This window comes from Aulonocara sp. 'chitande type north' Nkhata Bay, linkage group LG14 (assembly GCF_057382095.1).
Source record: "Aulonocara sp. 'chitande type north' Nkhata Bay isolate Kocher_YH1m ecotype deep benthic linkage group LG14, A_spYH_male_GT1.1, whole genome shotgun sequence".
NCBI classification, from domain to species: Eukaryota; Metazoa; Chordata; class Actinopteri; order Cichliformes; family Cichlidae; genus Aulonocara; species Aulonocara sp. 'chitande type north' Nkhata Bay.
In genome coordinates this window covers 25,914,153-25,937,958 of record NC_141357.1, presented here as the reverse complement: position 1 = coordinate 25,937,958, position 23,806 = coordinate 25,914,153, and the positions used below count along the sequence as shown (strand labels likewise).

Here is a 23,806-nt window from a genome sequence, read left to right as displayed (position 1 = left end):
ATTTAAACTTAATTGAGACAAACAATTATGAATAATTGTGTTCCTTAAAACAGACACAAATATTTATGGATAAATGTTTAAATAGAAACAAAAGCATTTCTCATGAAAACATTTAAGATAAGATATGATAAGATAACATTTATTAGTCCCACACATGGGAAATTTGTTTTGTTACAGCAGAAAGTGGACAGTGAAAAGTTACATAGAAAAATTAGAAAAACCCCTAATGAAAGGAATTTAAACGACTGAAAAAATCAAAATAAATTTTATTCTACTTTTGATTCCTAACAGATTTCGTAAATGTAAATGGATTTGTATCTTGTCATTTACCTGGTACATTGTAGTCGCAGAGGTTTGATCATGTAGGTATCTGTTCTGTCTTTCCAGCCTGTGTGAAAAGAAAACACCCCACCCAGTATAATTTCTCCATCTTTAAATAGCAGCAGGTTCTCAGGATCTCCTCTACGCCTGCACACTGGCTCCTCAGCAGAAGAGGCAGATGCCACTAACAGCAGTTGCAGAAGTGCCCATCCCTTTTCTGGCCATCTTTGTGTTGATGTCATTTCTTGAGATAAACCCTTAGTAGCATTAAAGTACTGTAATGACGATGAAATACTTAGACTGGTATTTATACCTTTCGGTGCAGCATAAATAAAAATCGAATAGAGACAGTTAATTCCCAGTAGATGTACAAATTCAGCAAAATGAGGGACATGCCCAACTTTGCCATTTAATGTAGTTTCATATATGTAAAATAAGGATATACACAGGTTTATTTAAATATGAATTAACAATGCAAATCACAATTCATTACAAATGAATATGTAGAAAAAAAATTATTTTTCCAAAACAGTACTTTTATGGAGTATATTTTTACAGCACTCTTAGAGTTTTATGAAACAAGTTACAGTCATCCATTCACTTCCACTTTCACATCTGTGATGCATAGATGTGATATTAAGATCTGTCATCAGTATGATACTAATTTCATTCTGAAGTTTACATGACATGCTGAAGAAAATTTACACCATTGAACCCTCCTCTCAGAAACTGTAGTGGATTTAACAATGTCTTTGAAGTGTGGTTTAAGAAAAAGTGATTTTACATCATGTGTAGCGCCATCTTGTATCAGTACAGAACCTGATTGTTTCGTGTTACATCTTTTACTAGATGCACTGAAATGGGGTAATCCACCTGTGGGCCGTAATGTTTGGGTTTGTAGATCACTTTGCAAATGACAGTTGTGTGGATAAGTACTTGCTTGAGTCAGTTGCATAGGTGGTTCAACAGACCCACAAGTTGAAGCTGACACTGTCCCCTCTGTGTTGTTGAGTCATGATGTGGAAAAACCAAGCGTTGCAATCAGCTGGCAGTGCAATATCCTTTTTCAATGAGTACCAAGCACTTCCAACCAGTTTACACCAGTTTGCAACCAGTGTGGGGGGTCAGTACTCAAGAACAATAATGTATTACACATTATGTGTTACATTTAAGTAAAACAGTATGTTATATACTCTTAGCCTAAAGTTATTTGTTATGTTACTCAATACTTTCTGGTAACTTTGTAAAATGACCGGTTATGTTGTTTAGATGAGCTGCATTTTATCACATAAAATATTGCTGATTGTATCCAACGGGCATCTGCTCTGCCAGCTTGTTCTGTATACTGACCCAGCGAAGAGAAATCAAATCTGGCTTTAGCCTGTTGGTCCAGTGAACCACTGGTTCTACTTAGATGACAGATTCCATTCAGCATCAGCAACAACGTACCAGATGTGAGATGAAGAACAAACACAGCACAAAGGCAAGAGTACATGATCAGCAGTTTAGAGGTATTTTAGACATTCAACACCAACAGATTTTTTTTATTAACTGTAATTTTTGTTTACACTAAAAACTCATGTTCTAAAATACCATATATTATATTCTGTTGTAATTCTATACGAAAGAAGAGCTTGACTGTTATTGCTGTTACCAATATATTAAGAGAATAAAGGTAAACTTTCCTGATTTCATTTGCTCTGTATCTGTGTCTAGCTGCTCTTTGAGAATCATGCATGAAACTGAGGTAAGTGACGGACAAGGTAAGCGACCCATGTTGTAGGTGACGTCAGACGCCGGAGATTTTGGCGGAGAAAAAGCAAATGGTAGCATAGAGTTTAACAAAGGTTTTTCAAGCTTCAGTATTACCAAATATACTAATCAACTGTCATATAACTAACAACATCTGTTTTATCATCTCTAACACCCTGGAGGACAACGGGGAGAGTTTAGACGCTCTCCAAGATTACATCGACCGCTGTTTTCAAGATTTAGTAATGAATAAGGCCCAGAGTGCATCTTCCCCGGCCAAAATTGAGACGCCGTCATCGAAGAGATGTCGCCCGGCAGACTCCCCCGGTACAACATCGCCTGCCGGCAAAGACATCGCAGACATCCTGGAGTCAATCGACAAGCGATTGTCCAGTTTCGATGCGAGGCTGTCCCTGGTGGAGATTTTACACCGGGAATTTAAATCTCTGAGAGAATCCCTGGAATTCAGCCAGCAGCAGGTGGAAACGCTTGCCGCTGAAAATGCCACGCTACGGGAGTCGGTCAAATCTCTCACCGATAACGTGACCCAGCTAAACATTGAAAATAAAAAAATAAAAGAGTCCGTTATCGATCTACAAGCCCGTAGCATGAGAGATAATCTTGTGTTTTCTGGTATTCCAGAAACTGCTGGAGAGGACGCAGAGGCAACGGTGAAAAGCTTCATTAAAATCCACCTGAAGCTGCCGGAGGACACCGTAAAGAACATCAACTTCGATAGAGTACATCGCTTGGGGGGCGTGCGGTCGCGGACCGGGAGACCACGGCCTATTGTGGCCAAATTCGGTCAATTCAAACAGAAGGAACAGGTGAAGAGTCGCGGCAGAGAGCTGAAAGGAACGGACTTCAGCGTGAACGACCAGTTCCCCAAAGAGATCCTGGAACGACGCAAGGTCCTGTTCCCAGTTCGACGTAGCTTCATCCAGAAAGGCTCCCGTGCTGTCATCGCCGTGGACCGGCTCTACGTGGACGGACAGCTCTACCGCGACCCCGGCACCACACCGTGGTTATATTGACTGCACTCCAGATAAGAACCCGCTACACTCTTTTCTTATTCATTCACACTTTCTCTTTTAACATGGGTTTAACCTAGTAATATCAATATGATGTCATAGCAGATATAACACCGTCACCCTCCGTCATTGCTTTAATTGGAATGTTTCCGTTTCGTTTCTTTTTTGTTGTTGTTGCTCACAGTTCATGTGGTTTCTTTCTTTCTCTTGTCTTTCACTGCTGTGGTCACCTACTTCCCCACTCACCTACAAACAACACCCTCTATTTCTCCATATTTTCACACCACGATCACGCAAACACATCAGCTCAACGGCAGCACATTCACAACAGCCTCACAGCACGCACAGACTTGCAGGACACATAAGCAAGCCACGCTTGTTCATATTAGTGAATATTCACACACATAGTCAGACTTATGGAGCCTCTCACCACACTTCTTTTTCTCTTTCTATTTACAAACAAGGGATGTTTCCACATTCTCTCCACCTGTCTAAACGAAACACCCAGCATACTTCATTAGACATACACACACAATTATGGGCATGCTGAGGTTTGTCACATGGAATGTAAATGGAGCTGGCTCCAGAGGAAAGAGGTTAAAGATATTTAACCAGCTTAAAAAACTACAGGCAGATGTTGTTTTATTACAAGAAACTCACAGACCTGTCACAGGTTTAAACGAACTTAAAACACCTGAGTTTCCTAACGTGTTTGCAGCCTGTTATAATTCTAGACAACGGGGAGTAGCAATTTTAATACATAAAAATGTTAATTTTACAGTACTCGATACAGTTATAGATCCAGAGGGTAGATTTCTAATTATTAAACTATCAATATTGAACAAAAAACTATGTATTGTAAGTATATACGGTCCAAATGTTGATGAACCCTCATTCTTCCACGGATTTTTTAGTGCACTCTCTGAACACCTTGATTGCACACTCATTCTTGGCGGTGACCTCAACCTTGGACTAAATGAAGACATGGATAGGCTCAACACAACAGGAACTCAGCGCAATTGGCAGTCCACAAATATAATCAAACAGTATATGAACGACTTTGGTCTTTGCGATGCATGGCGCTCTCTTCACCCCACCAGTGAGGAATATACTTTTTTCTCACATGTTCATCACTCTTACTCTCGTCTGGATTATTTTTTGGTCAGCAGCTCACTGCTGTGTGACATTTCAGACACTGAGATTCATCCTATAGCTGTCAGCGATCATGGTCCTGTATCTTTAACACTAATGCACAAGAATAACACTACGCCAAGAAAAAACTGGAGATTTAATATATCACTACTTAAAGATGAAGACTTTATTAAATATTTTAAAAAGGAATGGACTTCATATTTAGACTTTAATGACACTCCCGGAATATCTGCTTCTGTTCTATGGGAAGCAGGGAAAGCTGTGATGAGAGGTAAAATAATTTCTTTCTCATCACACAAAAAGAAAGAAGAAAACAAAAATATTCAGGAATTAGAAAAAAACATCAAATCACTAGAAGAAGCCTACGCGTGCGACCAAGATCAGGAAACATTGAACAAAATATGCAAAACAAAACTAGAATTAAATGAAATTATTAATAAAAAAACACAATTCCTTATACAAAGACTTCGCTTGCAGAATTTTGAACACAGTAACAAATCAGGTCGATTTCTAGCTAACCAGCTAAAAATAAATAAAGAAAAAACAACTATATGTGCTGCTAAAGATTTATCGGGGAACATAATATATGATCCTGGAAGAATAAACAACATTTTTAGGGATTTCTATGAAACTTTATACTCACCACAAATAAACCCATCTAAAAATGAAATTGATCTGTTTCTTGACAACGTAACTCTTCCAAAATTACTAGATAGTCAAGCAATGGAACTGGATTCGCCACTGACGCCAAGTGAACTCCAGGAAGCCCTGATAAGTATGCCCAATAATAAGGCTCCAGGTCCAGACGGCTTCCCTGCAGAATTCTACAAAGAATTCTGGATAATTTTGGCACCAGTATTCCACGGCATGTTGCAGGAAATCGAGGAAAATGGCAGACTACCACCAAATATGAATTCTGCCAACATTAGTCTCCTGCTAAAACCAGGCAAAGACCCTTTATTTCCCTCAAGCTATCGTCCAATTTCTCTTTTAAATGTAGACCTTAAAATAATCTGCAAAGCTCTCTCAAAGAGATTAGAGAAAATGACCCCCCTCTTAATTCATCCTGACCAAACTGGTTTCATAAAACGTCGGCACTCCTCAACAAACACTCGTAGATTACTTAATTTAATAGACTACTCATACGATAAAAACATCGAAACCATAATATTATCTCTAGATGCAGAAAAAGCATTTGACAGAGTTAACTGGAAATTGTTATTCGCAACTTTACACAAATTTGGTTTTGGAAACTCTTTCATAAACTGGATAAGAATACTATACAATTCCCCAACAGCTCGTATCAGAACAAATGACCAGACATCCTCCAGCTTCTATCTCCTGAGGGGCACCAGACAGGGATGCCCACTCTCCCCTTCACTTTTTGCAATTTTTATCGAACCTCTAGCAGCAGCATTTAGACAGGCTACAACAATTAAGGGCATAAAATGTAAGAACATAGAACATAAAATCAGTCTCTATGCGGATGATGTGTTGCTTTTTCTGCAAAACACACAAACCAACCTCTCTGAGGTAATTACTTTAATAAACTGGTTTTCAAGAGTTTCAGATTATTCAATTAAATGGCCAAAATCTACAGTTCTCCCCATTAACTGCTCCTTCCATAATTCTTCCTCTGCCCCACTGCAATCCGGAAATATTAAATATTTAGGTATTAATGTCTCTCCTAAGCTTTCAGACTTAACTAAATTAAACCACATCCCACTTCTAAAGAAAGTAGAAGGCGATCTGACTAGATGGAAATCTTTACCCATATCACTTATGGGAAGGGTCGCCACTATAAAAATGATGATCTTGCCAAAAATAAATTACTTATTTTTGATGATCCCTAACAAACCATCACAAGATTGGTTCAGATCTCTGGATTCATATATTTCCAAATTCCTTTGGAAAGATAAACCCCCGCGTATCAGCTTAAAAACGCTACAAAGAACCAAGGATAGAGGAGGATTAGATCTGCCTAATTTTCACCAATACTTCTTAGCCAACAGGCTTCAGTTCATCTCAGAATGGTTAAAACATACCTTCTTAGTTGAGCCCTGGCTAGATGTTGAACAGGCACTATGCAAGGATCTAGAGATTTCAGACCTACCATTTATTAGCTCAAACATCAAAAGACATGAATGCTTTAAAAGTATCAACATCAGCTTTTCTCTGACAGCATGGTGGGAGTTTCTAAAAATAACGGAGTCTTCATTAATCCCATGCAAACGTACACCTATCTGGAATAACCCTGACATATTACAAAACAATAATATGATTAATTTCCCAGAATGGAGTTGTAAAGGAATTAAATACTTAGAACATATATTAGAGGGAACAGAATTTATTCCATTTGACAGACTAGTTGCACAATATGGGATCAACAAGACAAGATTTTTAGAATATCAACAAATTAAATCCATAGTAAAAAAGAAATTTAACCTCAGTCAAGTTGAATTACAAACACCACTAAGTGCGGCACATTTTCTTACTCTTAAATCCCCCAAATTATTATCTAAAATATACAGAACACTTTCTAAATTAGATGAATCAATATCCCTTCCTATTGCAAAGTGGGAAGCAGATTTATCAGTCAGCTTAGACCAAAACTTCTGGTCTCAGATTTGCTTAAAAACCTTTAAATTAATTAAAAATCCCAGTCTGCAATTAATACAATACAAAATACTACATAGAGTGCACTATACAGGTCATCGGATGTTCAAGATGGGCTTTACATCTTCCAACAACTGCTCACACTGTCAAGGCAATACACCAGACAATTACATCCACGCTCTTTGGTTCTGTCCACCAGTGCAAAAGTTTTGGCGCGAGATATGTGAAGACTTATCAAAGTGTCTGAAATGTAACATTCCAACCTCCCCCTTAGTGTGTTTACTGGGCAGCTTAGATAATGTCACTTCAGAAAAGAATATAGCCCATATGATTTTCACTGCCCTATGCATAGCCAAGAAAACAGTCCTCATGAACTGGAAAAATAAAAATAATCTTAATTCTAACCAATATAGAAATTACCTATTAGATTACATTAGTCTTGATACAGCCTCTGCCACCACATCAGATCAATTGCTCTGGACTCCTTTTATCAGCTCCATCACCTATTTGGGGTGGGGGGTCATAATTTGGTCCCACCTTCACTGTTGTGATTGGTGTGGGGGTAGGGACAGGCTTAGGGCGTCGGGGGGTTCCCCGGAGGCATCTTCCTTGGGGGGCTCAACCCGGGGTAGCGGTCATGTCCGGTTGGGGGCTCTGTTGGCTCTCAGGTGACTGTTTCCTCGCGGCTGCGTGCAGCGGGGCTAGGGGAGGGTCTGCGCTGACCGACGTGGGTTACTGACCTGGTAGCCTGGCTGGCCCTGGGTGGGTCCGGGATGGGCGTGAGGTTCTGGGGGCGCTCCGTCTCTGGGCTGGGCCCCGGGCCGGGCCTCGGGGGCTTGGATCCTGGTTGGTGTGTTGCCGGGGTTGTGGGCGGGTGGGTGCATGGGGGCCCAGCCCTGGAGCAGGGTGCCGCCGGTGCGTCGAACCACCTGGGGGGCTCTTCAACTGGTGGGGGAGATGGTCACATCTTGCAGGAGCTTTCCTCTCTTCAGGAACTCTCTCTGCAGGAGGGGGAGATACAGGATAGGTGGAGGAAGATCTCAGCCTGGGCGTTTATTGTCTTATGTAGTCTGGAAGATGAGTGGATGGTGGGGTGGGTGCAGTTTTCTCTGTGGTGGGGTTGGGTGGACTGTCCCAGGCTGTGTGGGGCCGGGAGGCGCTGCTGCACTGGGCCCCGGTCTGGATGGACCTGGGCCCCCTTTCCCTGGCGGGTCGCGGAGTGTGGGAGTGCCTACTGGGGTCAGCGGGGGAGCTGGCCCCAGGGAGGGGTTACCTGCCCCTCCCTTCCTTCCCTCCCCATCTCCAGCTGCCTCTCTCTTCCCGCTCCACCACAACCACCCACACATGCAGGACCTTGGAGTAGGGGTATGTCACCAGGGTGCAGAGGAGGCTACCCCCCCCCCCCCCCCCCTCTGTCCCCTTCTGGCTGCCTCTGCCTCAATTTTATCCCACAACTTAGACATTCACATTATTCACACTCTCATTACACATACATATAGGATCTTGGGGGTGGGCACAATCACGGAGTCCAAATTACCATCAGGGTGTACACCTCACCCCTGGCGTCGTTGCCCACCTCTCAATTTTAAATACACTTAGACATTGAGGGCTATCAGGAGGGACTATGCGCTTACCTGCTGCTCCTTGGCAGGTAACTCCATGCCCTCCTGGGTTTTAATTGCACCTTAGAACACACATGCATCAACACTACAATGAGCGGGTGGAGGGAGGTTTGGAGTCTTCTCCCACCCCCATTCTCTGCGACCTGCTGGAGCGGGGGGGCTAGGAGGAGGAGTTGGCCGTCCGACTGCGGTCTGGAGTGTGGGGCCTCCCTGCTGCTGCGGAGTCGGGGCGGTCTCCCTCCCCCCACCGCAGGGAAAAGGGTAACACCACCTGGGTCTGGGTGCAGTTCCCCCCTCCAGGGGCAAGGGTACCTAGACCCGGTTTGTAGAGTACGCTTGGGGAGTGTGATCGTGTGTACAGTGTCTCTTTATGTCTGTCTCCACGTTGGTTGAGTGTGGAGTGAGTGCATATGAGAGCATGAGGGGGGGAATGGATGTTTGTGTCTGTGTGTGCCTGTATGTCTGTGTCTATATGTCAGGTTGGGTATCAGACGCCACCTCTCTGGGGACACCTCAGGCCCTCCAAGGTTTGGAGGCCTATCTCCACCTACCACCACTTCCCCTGCCGGTGGTGGACTCCCTCAGGTGTCGGTGCGTTGGTGGTTCTTTGTGTCTGGGGGTGGGCTTCCAGGTACACACCGGCTCACTCCTTGGCGGCCGCTTATCGGGGCCTGGAGCCTGGGGCTCGCTCGGGCCCCTTCGGGGGTGGGGTGCCCCCGGCCTCTCGGCCTGGGGCTCGGTCACTCAGGCACAGCTGGCGGCCGGCGGAGCTCATGGGCGCGTCACTGCAACTCCCCCTGGCTTCTGCTCCGCGGTTGCTGAGTGAACCCTCATCTGGGACTCTCCTCAGCTCTTACTGGAACAGTGGCGCGGCTACCCCTCTGTTGGTCTTCCATGGTTTCTTGTGTTCTGGGGGCCTCTGGATGTCTGGAGTTTTGATCTCCTCCATACCTGCTTCACACCCTGGAGGACGGGGCTGCGGCCCCCCCACACTCCCTAGCAGATCGTTACATGGAGAAACCTTTGGAATACAAGCGCGCTGATCCACACAGGTATGCACACGGGTGTTCACTGCTCGTAGACCCAAATTACACCTTTCTTGGCTGCTACTTCGAAGCACATCTGTCCTGCGTGCTGCACAACAACATTGAATATTTAGTATTTACTGCTGTTTACACTTAGCTAGATTAATGCGATGGTGTTGTGTTTAGTATGTTGCTTTGTTTGTTTTTTTTTTGGTTTTTTTGCTTGTTTTCTATTCTTCTCTCAACAGGTGATCCAGGAGATTTTTTTTTCTCCCCCCCTTTCTCACTGTCCCTCACCCCTTTTGTTTTTCCTTTCCTTCCTCTTTCTTTCTCCCTTTCCTATCTCTCACTCATGTCTGTCCCGTCTGTAACATCTGGAAATAAAATATAATAAATAATAAAAACAAAGATCGACCAAATGGACCAATACGGCAATGCCACGACTATCCATTTGGCAAAGTAAATCCATTGGGTATCCTTGTTGGTCTTCAGACAACAATTCTGATGGCTAAAGAACCAAATGGGACAGGCGGGGAAAAAAAAAAAAAGAGAATCATGCATGAAATTTATACAATATTTTTCGGACTACGAGGCGCACTTAAAATCCTTCTCCCAAAAATCAACAGTGTGCCTTATAATCCAGTGCGCATTATGTATGAATTCTGGTTGTGCTTACTGACCTTGCACAGATTTTATGTGGTACACGGCGCTCAAAGATCTGTCAAAAAATGTTTTAGTACAACTTTGATAAGCTACGAAGGTGCACCGCTTGATGGATTGTCTGAGCATTACGGCTACTATAGTCAGGAACATTGCGGAGTAATCTGCGTCCAAACTGCGCTTCAGGTCCCAAAGTCAAAAGAACAATGTGGCATCACTGAGAGTTAAAAACTGTCTATCAAATGATCAGTGTTGCTGCTTTACCAGGTGTAACAATTAAGATTAACAGCCAGGCATCCATGAAAACAGAATTTATTAATGTTCTGATATCAAAAGTTTTTAAGGTAGACTGTTTTCTTAGATTTGGTAAATGTTTAAATATGCAATTGTAACTCTCTGGTGCCACCTTAAAACATGTAGTCGGTAATAGGACATGATGTCGTTGGAAAACAGGAAGTAAGTCTGTGAATTAAGGAGAAGGCATGTGCAGCATGGTGGCCTTAGCCAGATAAATCCAGTGGCATCCACATACATCCTATGCATTTGGTAGCATTGTAGGTATGTATGGACTTGTTTTATATTTTATGTGCATGTATAGACCACTTTCTTTTAAGTAAGTTAATTTTTCTGTAAGTTTAATGATAAAACCAATCTTATGCAGTTTACGCTAGCAATCGCTTATGGAGCTAGTTAAAGGGGAATGACAAACGAATTGGAGGCATTCATTATAGCAAGACTTGTTAAAATCATAATTTGATGTTTGTATTTGAGTTAAAAAGGGAAGTAATTCATATGAACGTTGCATGTTGACATATTAAAAAAACTGGGTTAATATATTTTCATCATTATATATGTACATGGTGAATAAGTACAGTGATTATGCCTTGTACTGTTTGTTACAGTTTCACCTTTCCCTGTGTCAATAAACCTGTGAACTGGGAATCGTGTCATCAGAGTCTTGATGTGGGGAAGGAGTTTAGCTGACTGCCCAACCATAGCAGAGGCAGTACAATTAAACTTACCAGAGTTAGAAGTTAGAAGGAAGTTAGCTCGCTAGTTTCCATCTAAACATGATATACCATGTTTTGAAATTTGTGAAAAAATTTAAACATACAGCGCTGCTATGACTTCCAACATAAATGAAGACAGAAAAATAAACAGCAGTGACGTTTGTAGGGTTAATGAAGTTGGATTAGCTGGTATATAATGATGTGCTAAGTGCTAGCGATCACTTAGCACATCATTATATACCAGCTAGTCCAACTTCGAGACAGTTATGTTAGCATAACATTAGAACAGTTAAGCTGGATGATGAATGCTAACTTTGTTCCACTTGATAAAAATTAATGTGAGGGCTTCCGAAGGTGAGGGACAAATGCAATCGCATGGCAGGATGCTGTAAACAGACCAAACTTCTGTCAGGAGAACACCTCATATAATCCATCCACAATATGAGGCTAGTCATTAATATACTGTAATAACATGGGAATAGAGCAGCTGCGAGAGAATTCAACATTAATGAATCAATGGTACGGAAGTGGAGGAAGCAAGAAGAATGACTTGAGTAAAGTTTGACCTATCTGACTGTTTTGCTTAATGCCCCTTTTAATTTGGTGCACGTTACGTATGAAAACAGACCCGTTCATCGACAGTGTGCCTTATAGTCAGAAAAATTCTGTCATGGTGAATTGGGTTAAAGGACTCAGGTGCGAGACTCCTTGCAGAGTGACAGTGAATTTATTCACAGTGAAAAAATAAGGCAACAGTTCGAGTCTGTAATCCAAAAAGGGCAGTGCAGTGATACGGTGGCTTCTCCCCGTGGTGACAGTGCAGTGACAACCCAAAACAACTCCTTGTGCCCGCTCCTCCTTCGATCCCTGGATCCTGGAGGCAGATGAGAAAAACACACGCACGGTAACGAAAAATTTCTCTCTCCTTCACAAACTAGGTATGCTAATCGCGACTACGCTACCCGGTTTAGCTCAACGTTCCAGCGTTGGTTGTGACTCGACTGCACCGTTAAATAGGTCTGCTTCGGATTAGTAGTAGCCGGCGAAGTGATTAAGCACAGGTGCGACGATTCCAGCTCAGGATACTCCCCCCGGGTCAGCTGCTGTTCCGTGCCACGGCTTCCGGAAGTACACGTTCCAGCATACAAACACACATGCACAGGATGGAGAGGAGAGCACCACAAAGTACACACAAACACAACAAAAATTGGCAAGGCGACCGATGAGGACCGTCTAGCCGTGACAAATACGGTACATGGAAAACGCAAACCAGCGATTGTCATCTTTTAGACTGTGCTGCACACTAAATTTTAACAATGGATACACATAGAGGCTTCTTGAAAATTAAAACAAACAAGATAGAGAATTATAGATACTCTTACTGATTTTACCTTCATTTGCATATTATTCAAATCAAAACCTTCCCGAGTTTTACAGAACAATATAAAAGCATGTCATGATGAATGTGTGAATGACTCAATAACCTTTAGCTATCACTAACTTGGTATGGTTTCTTGTTTGAATAAGTGATTAAAATGCATCAAAAAGGAGAAGTAGTTTCTATAAAGACAGTATCAATTGGAGTGTATCCTGCTGACAGCTTCTTTCTATTCTGACAGGATGGTGACAAACTAATTATGTACAAATGATCAAATTAAAATCCCATTTTACCACATTCATTTTTCAGAGTGAATTTGGTGCCTTCTTCCCCATCATGTATTTCTTTGTATTCTTCTCAGGTTTCATTAAGATTATATAACATTTGGGTATGAAGATGCAAATTAGCAGTCCAAAACTGGAAGCAAGTATGGCAAAAATTTCTACAGCAACACTGAACTTCCCTGGGGAGCTGACATATGATGGGACAAATGTAATCCATACTGCACAGAATATCAGCATGCTGAAAGTGATAAACTTGGCTTCGTTGAAATTATCGGGTAGCTTTCGAGCTAAAAATGCAAAAATAAAACATAAAATAGCCAGAAGTCCTATATAACCAAGCACAGCCCAAAAGCCCACAACTGAGCCTAGAGCACACTCCAATGTGATCTTGTCTTTGATTTCCTTAAAATTCTTAAATGGAAAAGGAGGAGAAGTTTTTAACCAAATGATACATATGTTAACTTGTATAAGAGTAAATGCTGTAACACAGAGTCTCTGCTGTGTCTGCCCAAACCATTTTTTAACATTACTACCTGGACGTGTAGCTCTGAAGGCCATTAAAACAACCATAGTTTTTCCCAGAAGACAAGAGATACAGAGGACAAAGGTGATGCCAAATGCTACATGGCGGAACATGCAGGACCAATCAGAGGGCTGACCAATGAAGGTCAGAGAACACAGGAAGCACAGAATTAAGGAGAAGAGCAGCAGGAAGCTCAGTTCAGAGTTGTTTGCCCTGACAATAGGAGTTTTCCTGTACTTGAAGAAAATAAGTATCACACCAATTGTCATGCATGCCCCAAATAAAGATGCTGCAGTCAGCAGTGCACCCATAATGTCTTCATATGATAGAAACACCACTTCCTTCTTTATACAGGCATCTCTTCTTTCATTTGACCAAAACTCAGGGAGACATCTCACACAGGTGATAGAATCTGGAAATTAATATTGAAGCAGATGTTACATTTACTCAGTACAGTTTTGTATGCCTCTGCCATGATATATTCAACTGGTGCTTTAGAATTAGAAGTTGAAAAACAACATTATTATTGAATGACTGCTACACTGTTTTGTGATCATCAGAGAATATGATGGGTACTCTTTTCCCCAGCATTATAAAGGAGTATGCATATATATATATATATATATATATATATATATATATATATATATATATATATATATATAGAGAGAGAGAGAGAGAGAGAGAGAGAGAGAGAGATCCAAGAAAGAGGAGGAAGAGGAGGAACCATCGTAGAAGAATAGGCCCCTACACGATATGTATGATGGCAAACAGAGGAAGTGGCTGACATCCAGAAATTCTACCAGTGCCTGGAAAAAGCTGGATTGAAAGACAGTACAGAGGCACTAATCATGACAGCAGAGGAACAAGCTCTGAGCACAAGATCCATAGAGGCTGGGGTCTATCACACCAGGCAAGACCCCAGGTGCAAGTTGTAAAGATGCTCCTGAGACAATCCAGCACATAACAGCATGATGCATGTTGCTAGCTGGCAGGGCATACATGGAACGCAGTAACCAAGTGGCTGGCATAATATACAGAAACATCTGTGCCGAGTATGGTCTGCAAGTCCCAAGGTCAAATTGGGAGAAACCCCCTCGAGAATGACCGAGTTAAGATTCTGTGGGGCTTTTAGATACAGATGGACAAAATGGAGATGGCTAACCAACCTGACATTGTAGTGGTAGACAAGCAGAAGAAGACAGCTGTAGTCATAGACATAGCGTGCTGATAGCACTACATGTTATACACCCCCCTTGGTTGATGATGTTGTTAATTCTATGTTGTCACCTGCTCCTCTATTCTGGACACAGTGGCCCCAGTAAAGTTGAAAAGTCCCAGATCTTCATCTTAACCTTAGTTAAATGACTCTATATAAGCCTTGCGATGTGTCTTTCGTCCATCTGAGAGGAATTGTAAAAAAGACAATCTTCAAGTATCCCTTGACACTCTACGCAGGAACCGTTCTATATACCAGGACTCTGTTAAGACAGCTATAGCATTTTTCCTGTTGGATATTATTATAACTAATAGTCATAACCCCCGAATCCTGTTCAAGATCTTTAACTCTGTGATCGATCCTTGTCCTGGAATGTTGGATTTGGCCTCCCCAGCTCTCTGTGAGCAATTTTTAAATAATTTTACAAGAAAAATTGTATTGTTATGGGCCTCACTTTTACACCCTTCTGTGGTGAATCCTCTTCCTACTTCAAGATTTCTGTCGACTTTTTATCAGTTTGAGCCAATCCCACTCTCCAACCTCAAGAGATTAATTGAACAGCTGAGAAGTTCAAATTCTGTACATGACATTCTCCCCTCCTGCATTATTAAGGATGGTTTTGATGTAATGGGGCCTTACATTCTATCTTTGATGGACCTATCAGTACTGGTGGGCTGTCTCCCAACTGCTTTTAAACACACAATAGTGCAACCTGTTCTAAAAAAAAACCCAGCCTTGACCACAATGAACTTGCGAACTATAGACCGATCTCCAAACTCCCGTTCTTATTTAAAGTTTTAGAGAAAATTGTCTTTTTGCAACTACAGGCCTACTTAAACACAAATATTGGTGACAAATTTCAGTCTGGTTTTAAACTACGCTACAGTACTGAAACAGCTCTGCTGAGGGTCTTCTACAATCTTCTTTTAATTACTGACTCAGGTTGCCCTGCTTTTTTAATTTTATTGGACTTGTCTTTAGCTTTTGACATGGTGGACCATAATATTCTTTTAAAGAAGCTAGAATATGCTTTAGGCATTAAGGGTTCTGCCCTTAACTGGTTTAAGGTCTTTTTCTGTGAAGATGGGATGTTATTCATCCACCATGGCTCCTCTTTGTTGTGGCCCCAGGGGTCTGTGCTGGGCTCTTTGTTGTTTTCTTTGTACCTGCTATCTCTGGGCTCTATTTTTGATATAAAATCGCTTACCACTATTATGCTGACGACATTCAAATTTATTTTCAATTGACTGATGATTTGTCATTTTCACTGGACTGCTTGTTAGATTGCATGAAAGAGGTCAAAGATTGAGTGTCAGCCAATTTTCTTATTTTGAATGAAAGGAAAACTGAGATTGTGGTGTTTGATAGTCATATCCCTCAGGACTAGTTAGCCTTTCTATTTGGGCCACTTGCCATCTTCCTCTCTGACACTGTAAGCAATCTAGGTGTTTTCCTGGACAGTTCATTTAAGCTCGATAAACAAGTGTCCCCAGTAGTCAAATCTGGCTTTTATCAATTGCGCCAAATCGCTAAAGCCAAACATTTTATACCGTGCAACAATCTTGAAAAACTTAAACACATTTTTGTGACTTCCAGATTAAACTACTGCAATTCCCTTTACTTTGGTCTTCAATCCGTACATCTTCATAGACTTCAGCTTGTTCAAAATGCTGGGGCTCGTCTCCAACCTGAACCCAAAAATTTGCTTCCATTGCTCCAGTTCTTGCTGACTTACATTGGCTACCCATCAAATATCGTATTGATTTTAAAATCTTGTTGCTTACCTTTAAAATTTTAAATAATGTTGCTCCTAGCAATCTTGCCGACCTTCTTAGCTTGTATACTCAAGCATTAAGATCATCTGGTCAACTACTCCTGGTCCAACCTAGGTCCTGCCTAAAGACCAGGGGCGATGGTGCTTTTGTCTCAGCTGCCTCTGGAATAGTCTTCCTGTTACTATTCGTGCCTTGGACTCTGTTCAATCTTTCAAAACATGGTTGAAAACGTACCTAATTAATTTGGCATTCCCCACTAGCTAATGCTCTTATCTAATCTATTTTAACCTTTTACTGCATTATTCCTGATTCTCCTAGATAATATTTTATATTTTGAATTGACCCTATCTCTGAACTGAGGCCCGATATCTATTTTATTTTGCCCACACTCCTGGTTTAATTAGTGCTTCCTGTCTGTTAGTATTAGTACTGGTGCTTGTTTTGTACTTGTTTTGTTTTGTTAATGTTTTATATCAATGATTTATTGCATTATTGTGAAGCACTTTGGTCTACCTTTGGTTTTAAATGTGCTATATAAATAAAATTGTATTGTATTGCATTGTAAGGAACATGAGAAACTGGACCAAGGTATCAGAGAAGAGCTCAAGAAGATGTGGAGGGTGAAGGTAACAGTGGTCCCAGTGGTAATCGGAGTGTTAGGTGCAGTGACTCCCAAGCTAGGTGAGTGGCTCCAGCAGATGCCAGGAACAATATCCGAGATCTCTGTCCAGAAGACCGCAGTCCTAAGAACAGCAAAGATACTACGCAGGACTCTCAAGCCCCACACGTCCTGTAGAGGACCCGAACTTGAAGCATAGACCACCCACAGGGGAAGGAGGTAGCACGAAGTTGGACTAGCTGGTATATAAGGTAGCACGTTTTATTACAGCTCAGTACTAAAGTGGTAATAGTAGGGTAGTAATTCAGTAGTAATTCAGCAGTTATTACTTGGAAACTGCCCTGTTAACCTACTATTACCACTCTATTACTGAGCTGTATTTCTACAGTATTACACCTAATTTTTGAGCCCTTATGATTCAATAACATAAATTCCAGCATAATATTACTTTACTGTAATCAGTGTTGCTACAATGATAATACTTTGATGTTATGTGGTTATCAATTTATAACCAAGCTGTAATAGAAAGTGCAAGGAGATATACTAATCTGTGGCAATGAGTTAAATATTTTCAAATATTTTAATCAGGCATTCTAGATGGAGGTTATCTCTGCATGAAAACATTAATCAAAATGATTAAATAGTTCTTGTATGGCCTTCCTACATATGTAGCATTGCTTTGCAACACACCAAAGTTAAAATGAAATATAACCACACCTGTAACGTTGCTGATTTCTCCCTCTGCACATCTTATACAGTCATAGCAGCAAACAGGCCTTCCTTTCTGGAGAACTTTGCGTGTTCCTGGGGGACATTTCTCACTGCAAACTGACACAGGAACCTGGATAATCAATAAATTTTAAATGTGTATAGACATAGAAAAAAATGTCTCTTTGATGTTCTTAGTCAAAAAAGCCCCTCTTAATCTTGATGCATCAAAACCAAAATAAACAAAGTATGTAAATATGTATAAAATGAAAAAAAGAACAAAAACATAAAAACAATGAAATTGTACGATAGCTTACCTGCTTTGAGTTTCTTGCCCAAATTAAATACTTGTTTTGCAGATTTAGCTGTTTTTCTTGAACTAATGATGGATTATACAGACCAACTGTTACAAACTCCACAACACTGTTTTCTCTTGACTGCCAGTTTATAATGTCATACTTTGCTGCTGGATCTCCATTCTCATCAAAGTGAACCTCATCTCCTTCCTTAGTTGTGAAATGGATCTTTCGTATGTGTTGCAGAACCTAAGAAATATGTTATGACTCAATTTATTGCGTGACAAAGATTTTGCACACCTACTGACTGAAAAATATACAGAAGAACTGCAAAATGAAGTTCTTGAAAATATTTTTAACTAAAATATCTTTTTAATAATGTATCTTAATGTGAACATTGTAATGTAAATTACTAAAAATCTCACCGTGAATGGATCTAGCTGCACATTTTTGTTACATGTTTTATTACAGCTGAGGATATTGTGAAGTGCATGGGCCACTGCATACACTCCTTTGTAGACATTGTTAAAGAGAGGCATGAGAGACATGTCAATGAAGCTATTTTGAACTCCAGTCATATCTTCATGTCCAGTACACTCTCTCTGAATGTCTGATGATGACTTCAACTCCTTAAACTTACAACTAAATAATGTCTCCCAGAACTCAGTAAACAGTTCATTGTTTGATGAATTCAGCGGCTTCTCATTCAGTACGAACTCTCTCAGGCCAGTGACATGTGCTTTAGGAATGGAAAGACCTATGGCACCATCCAGTATGTGATGTGTGTCCATTTCTGCAGTTCGTGAATCAAATATCCAAGTCTCACTGCCTATCCACTGATACCCAGACAAGTTATGGTATGAAAACTCTCGTAGCAGCACATGAAAATCTGCACGGGCAAGGAATGTAACAATCACCTTGGAGGTTGAAGCCTTTATAATGTCAATTATCCTTTGTATCTTGGCAGATGGATCTGTTCTAAAGAAAGATACTGAATACTCCAGACAGATGCCCAGCTGCTGTGCAGTTTCTGTGAATGTGGCCATGCCATTATTTCCATAATCACTGTTGGTTCTGATAGCTCCAACCCAAGTCCATCCAAAATACTTGACCAAATGGGCCAGGGCTCTGCTCTGGTAGTAGTCACTGGGTATTGTTCTGAGGAAGGATGGGTACTTGGTTTTGTCACTGAGACAAGCACATGTAGCAAAGTAGCTGATCTAGAATAAAAAATGAAAAACTTATAAATGAAAAAGACACAAGATGAAAAAAAAATGAAATGGTTAAAAATAAAAGATTCTGTATTACTGTAAAAATACAAAAATGACAATTCCCCTCAGTACTGAGTACATAAAATGTACCAGGCAAAGCTTTGATCTAAGAAAATAAAATATTTTTAAAAGTATTCAAAGATTTAAAAAAAAGATTAAATATATAAAATACCCACCACTGGTATAAAAAAAGGTCCGATGACAGTAGATACTGCTCTGGTTGTAGAAGAAGAGGTCGCTCCTATAATGGCCTGCACATGTGCAGGTCTGGTACACGGTGTCTTTGACGGTACAGACACAATTTCATTACCATTAGCTAAAGCCAGGGTAACTCCTGCACTTCTGGCATCAGATCCACAATCATCATAGATTTTATAGCCCAGAGTGACTACTGGCAGTAGGTCTGTGCTGTTATTAATTTCCTCAATGGCAAAAAGCATAGCCTGGGCAAACTGCAAATCTCTGAAATTTAAACTTAATTGAGACAAACATTTAGGAATAATTAGCATTGCATTGTGTTCCTTAAAACAGACACAAATATTTATGGATTAATGTTTAAATAGAAACAAAACCATTTCGTGTGAAAAGGACTAAACAACTGAGAAAATCAAAATACATTTTACTCTTCTTTTGATTCCCAACAGATTCCTTAAATGTAAATGGATTTGTATCTTGTCATTTACCTGATACATTGTAGTGCCAGAGGTTTGATCATGTAGGTATCTGTTCTGTCTTTCCAGCTTGCGTGAAAAGAGAACACCCCACCCAGTATAATATCTCCATTCTTAGATAGCAGTGGTTTCTCAGGATCTCCTCTACGCCTGCACACTGGCTCCTCAGCAGAAGAGGCAGATGCCACTAACAGCAGTTGCAGAAATGCCCATCCCTTTTCAGGCCATCTTTGTGTTGATGCCATTACTTGAGCTAAACCACTTAGTGGCATTAGAGTACTGTAATGAAGATGAAATAGTTATTCTGGTATTTATACCTTTTGGTGCAGCATAAGAAATAACTGAATAGAGAGAGTTCATTCCCAGTGTCAGCAAAATGAGGGACATGCCCAACTTTGCCATTTATTCAATTCAATTCAATTTCTTTATTGTCCCACAAGGGGAAATTAGTTTAGCAGCAGGAGGATAAAAATAAACAGAACAATACTATAAAATAATAATAACAATAATAATGATAGAAAGTTCAAGGACAATTATTTGCCATAAAGGAGACAAGACACCGTAGGGATAAAAGAGACCTGGAGTCTTTTAGTCCTCCTCGGAGGTACTCTAAAACGGCGGCCGGAAGGCAACAACTCAAACTCACTGTGGATGGTTCACACAATTAATAATAGAATGAGCCTTTCTAAGCACATTTCTATTGTAAATGGCCAAAAGTCCATCTTGCCAGCGCCCTGAAAGTTTGCTAGCAGTTTTTACCAGAAGTCCCAACCGATTCTTATTCTTCACCGTCAGGTTACCAAACCAGGCAGCAATACAAAAAGACATCACAGATTCGATAAAACTTCTATAAAACAAGGACAACATCTCAGATGAGACATTAAAAGATCTCATTTTCCTTAAAAAGAACAGTCTTTGTTTAACTTTTTTAGTAGTGGCATCAGCATGAGATTCAAAACACAGTTTATGGTCAAGTACCACACCTAGATATTTATAACTCTCAATGATCCCAATATCGGCAGTTTTAATGATAGTGGGTGATGAGCTATAAGAGGACTTCCTAAAATCAATAATCATGTCTTTAGTTTTTGACACATTAAGGGAAAGGAAGGACTCATCACACCAATTCACAAAATCATCTACAACCTGTCCATGGCCTGACTCATCCCCCACTAGAAGACTGACGATTACTGTGTCGTCAGCAAACTTCAGGATGTGTCTGTTTGTGAAATTGCTGCGACACTCTGTGTACAGAATGAACAGAAGGGGAGAGAGGCAACAACCCTGGGGTGATCCAGTAGAGGAGGAAAGCACATCAGAAAATACATAATTCACCCTCACACATTGTGACCTATTGATCAGAAAGTCTGTCACCCAGCCGACCAGACTAGTTCTTGGTGATTTTGATTCAAGCTTGAAATGATTGTAAAGCCTGTCAGCGAGTAAGAGAGGTTGAATTGTATTAAATGCAGATGAAAAGTCAGCAAATAATAATCTTGCATGGGTGTGGGGGGCCTCAAGATGCTTATACAAGAGATGCAGGAGTGTGACAACAGCGTCCTCCACACCTCTCCCTGCTCTATAGGCGAACTGCACTGTAAAAAAGAAAAAGTTGAGAAAACGTAAAATTTCAAGGCAACATGATGCAAGAGATTTTTGAGTTTTCTCAACTTTTGCAACTGTTGTTGACTTAACTAAGATTCACAAGTTCTGCCAACTTGGTTCTTCTTTATAATTAAATTATAAATAAATTAGGACAGTCTTACCTCCTCAGAGTAAAACAGCGCAGGTCATCTCTCCTGGACACACACACTGGACACCATAGGCTGACACTCTACAACCTCTCTCCGCCTGAGAGAAAATGTTTGCAATAATGAAACATTTCAATATAACAGAAAAAAAAAACGAGTTACGGATTGGACTCCCTGATCCTTACTGCGCATGTGCGAAGTCGGACCGTACAGATCGCGTCTACCCGTGGAATTGTACATAAAATCAATACTCCACCAACACAAAGGCTCTCAAAACAATACCATACTTTCCACAGCTTTGAAGGATGGGTCAGGTGTATCCTTCGTGGCCCACCCTATGCCAGAATTCATAGCGCGGCCCAGCTGATTCTAGTCTCCAACAATGGCGGAAGCCACTTAGTTTTAATATTACTCTTATTACCCTTTCTGGGTCACAAAGTAAACTTTTAAGATATTTTCAGGCGAGAATGTAGCTGTGTAAATTTCAAATATCTGCTCACTTTATTAAGATAACACATATTTGCAAACATGCTTCTATGTTTTCGGAGACGTCTGTTACCACCGGCTATGGTAGCTAGCTGGTATATCATTTTCAAACCCCCCACGCGGTCCTTCGCTAGCTTAAGCATGATATATAAGTCACTTAGATAACTTAAATATGTTATTGTTTGGCTTTTTTTCAGTGTTTTACTCATTCCACCCTCCTGGGTCCTGAGGAGGATGCAGCCTAGGCGCTTGTAGAAAATCCTAATAATAGATCTCGTTAGCTTACCTGCTAGGGCAAATAGTCAGCTTGTCCTGTTCAAAAAATACACTCCAACTTCAGACCAGGTAAAATCTGTAATGGTCGAAAAATTTTAATTTCCATCCAACTTTGGACACGTGTCTTCAAATTTTCTTAGCAGGTTTTCAGTCCAGAACACATTGACAAACCACTATCTATCACACAGCTCAGGTCTGCTCAGGCTCGTTTGGTCTAGTTCAAACTTGGCACAGACCACGTGTGCCAGTCATCTACGGGGTTTCCCACTGGTTCCCAACTTGACTCGAAAAATCTACTCAAAAGATGATAATCTTTGTTATGCTCTCTAGAAAATCTTAGTTAGGACAACAATGGAAGAAATTTGTTGGGCAGACATGCTTTTTCAGGTTGTAAATGGCAAGTTTTATTTCTAAGTCAGTTTAATTTGAAAACTTTAATCAAATCAACAATTACTAGTTATCGTTTTTACAGTGTGGAAGGGGTCAAGATGGTGTTCAACCTGCATTAAAATCTCCTTCTTAATTATCTTCTCAAATGTCTTCATCACTAAAGAAGTCAGAGCCACAGGCCTAAAATCATTCAGTGCTTTAGTAGAACTGCCCTTATCAACAGGAACAATAATAGCATGTTTCTAAATCTTAGGTACTGTCTGTAGCTCTAAAGAAAGTGAGAAGATATAGTGAAAAATCCCACTCAGCTGATCAGCACAAGTTCTCAGTACCTGTCCACAGATGTTGTCAGGTCCAGGACTCTTGCTTTTGGTGTGTCTAAAGAGATTAGCTACCCCCCTCTCATCAATATAAATAGATGGGGGAGTGATAGTCTTTTCCCTCAGTGTGCTGGTCTGCCTAGAACAGTCATAGTTCTCAAAACGAAGGTAAAAACTGTTAAGACTGTCTGCCAGATGTTTGTCAGAGGTAAACCCCTCTAAGGTAATGCTACTTTTACCTTTCGTGTGTAGCCCTGCCATTGTTTTCATACCAAGCCAAGCTCTTTTGAGGTTGTTACTGCTGAGTTCTGCGTCAATCTTATTTCTGTACAACATCTTGGCGATCTTTATTGCAGCCCTCACCTCCTTCCTCAATATTCTCATAGTGGGAACGTCTCCCTCGTTAAAAGCAATTTTACTTTTAAGAATCAGATCCTTAGTATCTTTAGAGAGCCACGGTTTGTTATTAGGGAAAGTCTTAAATTCTCTGACTGGAACCACAGAGTCTTTGCAAAATGAGATGTAGCTACACACCACATCAGTGAGTTCATCCAAATCAGAAGTGCTCTCTTGAAACAAAGACCAGTCAGTGCAATCAAAACACCCCTGAAGGGCAACACAACTGTCTTTTGTCCAGACATTAGTCCGCT

General features: G+C 40.8%; 1 protein-coding gene across 1 annotated transcript; it reads right to left on the bottom strand.

The window, feature by feature from the left end:
- Positions 1-12,872: 12,872 nt before the first annotated feature.
- LOC147314699 (extracellular calcium-sensing receptor-like) lies at positions 12,873-19,717 on the bottom strand. The gene is made up of 5 exons (XM_086260207.1): positions 19,439-19,717; positions 18,417-19,211; positions 18,013-18,240; positions 17,705-17,828; positions 12,873-13,786 (listed from the first exon to the last, which is right to left on the bottom strand). Exons 1-5 carry the CDS (start codon positions 19,700-19,702, stop codon positions 12,873-12,875), a joined length of 2,325 nt encoding a protein of 774 aa, XP_086116333.1. The 5' UTR covers positions 19,703-19,717.
- Between the last annotated feature and the right edge of the window lie 4,089 nt (positions 19,718-23,806).

What these genes read in the sequence shown, in the direction of transcription:
- LOC147314699 (XM_086260207.1), bottom strand. Translation starts at nt 19,702, where the DNA reads ATGCTTTTTGCCATTGAGGAAATTAATAACAGCACAGACCTACTGCCA. An exon ending in TGCAGCTAGATCCATTCACG is followed by an intron (nt 18,241 to 18,416) that starts GTGAGATTTTTA and finishes CATATTTCTTAG; the next exon opens with GTTCTGCAACACATACGAAA. An exon ending in AGAAATCAGCAACGTTACAG is followed by an intron (nt 13,787 to 17,704) that starts GTGTGGTTATAT and finishes ATTAATTTCCAG; the next exon opens with ATTCTATCACCTGTGTGAGA.